The sequence below is a fragment of the Orycteropus afer genome, unplaced genomic scaffold (assembly GCF_000298275.1).
Source record: "Orycteropus afer afer isolate SDZICR_OR568_19922 unplaced genomic scaffold, OryAfe1.0 scaffold00061, whole genome shotgun sequence".
Lineage (NCBI taxonomy): Eukaryota > Metazoa > Chordata > Mammalia > Tubulidentata > Orycteropodidae > Orycteropus > Orycteropus afer.
Window position 1 is genome coordinate 426,936 of NW_006921648.1, and position 2,180 is coordinate 429,115.

The 2,180-nt window shown below is 68.9% G+C and overlaps 1 protein-coding gene across 1 annotated transcript in view; it reads left to right on the forward strand.

Annotated features, from left to right (window-relative positions):
- The window catches only part of EME2 (essential meiotic structure-specific endonuclease subunit 2), a 2,423-nt gene extending 357 nt beyond the window's left edge, over positions 1-2,066 (forward strand). The window contains exons 2-9 of the mRNA XM_007939649.1: positions 52-76; positions 139-275; positions 491-583; positions 973-1,061; positions 1,166-1,262; positions 1,371-1,486; positions 1,619-1,808; positions 1,896-2,066. Coding sequence (XP_007937840.1) covers positions 52-76; positions 139-275; positions 491-583; positions 973-1,061; positions 1,166-1,262; positions 1,371-1,486; positions 1,619-1,808; positions 1,896-2,066 — 918 coding nt within the window. The remainder of the gene's footprint in view (positions 1-51; positions 77-138; positions 276-490; positions 584-972; positions 1,062-1,165; positions 1,263-1,370; positions 1,487-1,618; positions 1,809-1,895) is intronic.
- Positions 2,067-2,180: the final 114 nt, after the last annotated feature.

Sequence of the window (2,180 nt, forward strand, 5' to 3'; positions counted from 1 at the left end):
CGGGGGTGGTAAGAGGGCGCCTCCTGCCGGGAACCCGGTCGGCCTTCCCAGCTGCGCCCCCCGCCGGCCGCGGTGGGTCGCCTCCCCACCGAGTAACGGGGCTCTCTCCCTCCCCCTCCCCCTCCCGCGCCGTCCCAGCCGTGCTGGAAGATGCTGGCGCCGACATCCTGCTGGAGGCCCTGGGCGCCCTGGGCTGTGAGCCCCGCATCGAGCCCCAGCCACATCCGCGGAGCCTCAGCTGGAGCCGCGTGAGGCCGGACCCCCGCCCCTGCGGCGTGAGTGAGGGGCTTAATGGCCAACGGAGCCCCACCCCCTTGGCGACTCTGTTTGTTGCTGTCCCTGAGAGTCGGGCAAGAAACGCCGGCGGGAGCGCGGAGCGGGGCTGGGGTTCGGGCCAGGCGTTCCAGCCCGGCTGCGTGCCCACGAGGCCGGGAGACTCCGCTGGGTTTTGCAGGGCAGAGCGGGCTGAAGTGCCCCCGTGTCCCCATAGGTGCCCCCGGAGGTGTGGGCTGCGGACGGGCGGCAGCTGCTGCTGCTGCTGGACCCAGAGGAGTTCCTACAGGGCGTGGCCCAGCTGACCCAGGTGTTTCCCCTGCGCCGCCGGAGACTGGGCACAGGCTGCCTGCTGGCCTGGGTGGCCTCCACTCCATGTGGTCACTGGGTTCTCCATGGGGCACGTGGGAGCTGCAGCTCCTCCCAGGAAGCAGGGCCCAGAATAAAAGGCGTCCTCTGAGGATGGGGTCAGGAGTCATGTCAGCTGGAGAGAAGGGGCTTGGGGACGGGTGGCGGCCCCAGCAGGGATAGGGTGGCTCCCTGGTCTTCATTGGAAGAGACCTGGATCACATCGCTGGAGCACCGCGGGCCTGCCCCTAGCCCAGCACTGGGCCGGGCTCCATGTTCATCACATACCATCACGTGCCAGGTGTGGGCCAGGTGGGAGGGGCTCAGACAGGGGTCCGTTCTTCCTTACAGGTGCCCCCCACAGCCTCACTGCCCTGGACTTGTTCTGAGAGCACCACCCACCTCCACTTGGCCGTCATCGGGCTGGATGCCCACCTGTGGTACCTCCCCGATCCCCAATGCAGGGCCCTCACTCCCCTGGGCAGTCAAGGGAGGTGGGACTGGCAGGCTGTAGACGCTGAGGCCGGTCCGTCCCCTTGCCCAGGTCTCGCCAGCGCGGTGTCCAAAGGATCCAGCGGCCGCCAGAGGGGCCAGCAGCAGCGCAGGCCGGGAGGGCAGGGAGCTGGCTCCAGGTACAGGAGGTGAGAGCCGTGCTGCCTGGGTCCCGCCTGGCACGGGCAGTTGGTCTCATCAGTGGCCCTGGGAGCCCCCTGCCCTGAGGTAGCCCCCACCTGTCACTCCCCACACAGGCCCTGGTGCTCTTGCAGCTCTGGGCAGACCTGGACGTGTTGCTGGTAGCCTCCTGGCAGGAGCTGAGTGACCACGTTTGTGCCTTCACCAAGGCCCTCGCCCAGCGGCCCTACAAGTGTGTGCCCCCCAGGGCAGGCTGGGCAGAGGGGGACTTGGTGGACAGCAGGAGGCCTGGTGGGGCTGCTGGGCATGGCGGTGGCAGGAGGGCTTGGGAAGGACCCCCGCACCTCCCCGCCCCCATCCACAGGTGGCTCCGGGAGTCCCGAGCCTTTTTTTTCTGCACCGTGGGGCGCTGCGTGACTGGCAAGCAGGGGGCTAAGGACGGCCAGGGGCTGCGAGGGACTTGGAGGCGACAGATCAGGCAGCTCAACCGAGTAAGCCCCGCAGTGGCAGACGCCGTGGTTGCTGCCTACCCCTCCCCCCGCCTTCTGCAGCAGGTGAGCCGCCCCCCACCCCAACCTCATCCTCGTCACCTCAGGTAGACACTCTCTGAGGCCACCCGCTCACCCCTGTGCTCCCCCTAGGCACTCGCAACCTGCAGCTCACAACAGGAGCGGCTGGCCTTCCTAGCTGACCTCCCTGTGGAGAAGGGCCAGGGTGGGCGGCCCCGCAGGGTGGGGCCTGACCTCTCCCGCAGGCTCTGCCTCTTCCTGACCACGTCCGACCCCGACCTCCTGCTGGACCTGGGCCCCTGAGCACACCTGCCTCCGAGTGGCACGCAGAGTCGAGGATACCACCACCTGCCGGGCCAGGACCCAGACAACCCGCACCCTGAGCGCTGCCGGTCTGGTCCCTTTGGTCGGCCAGAC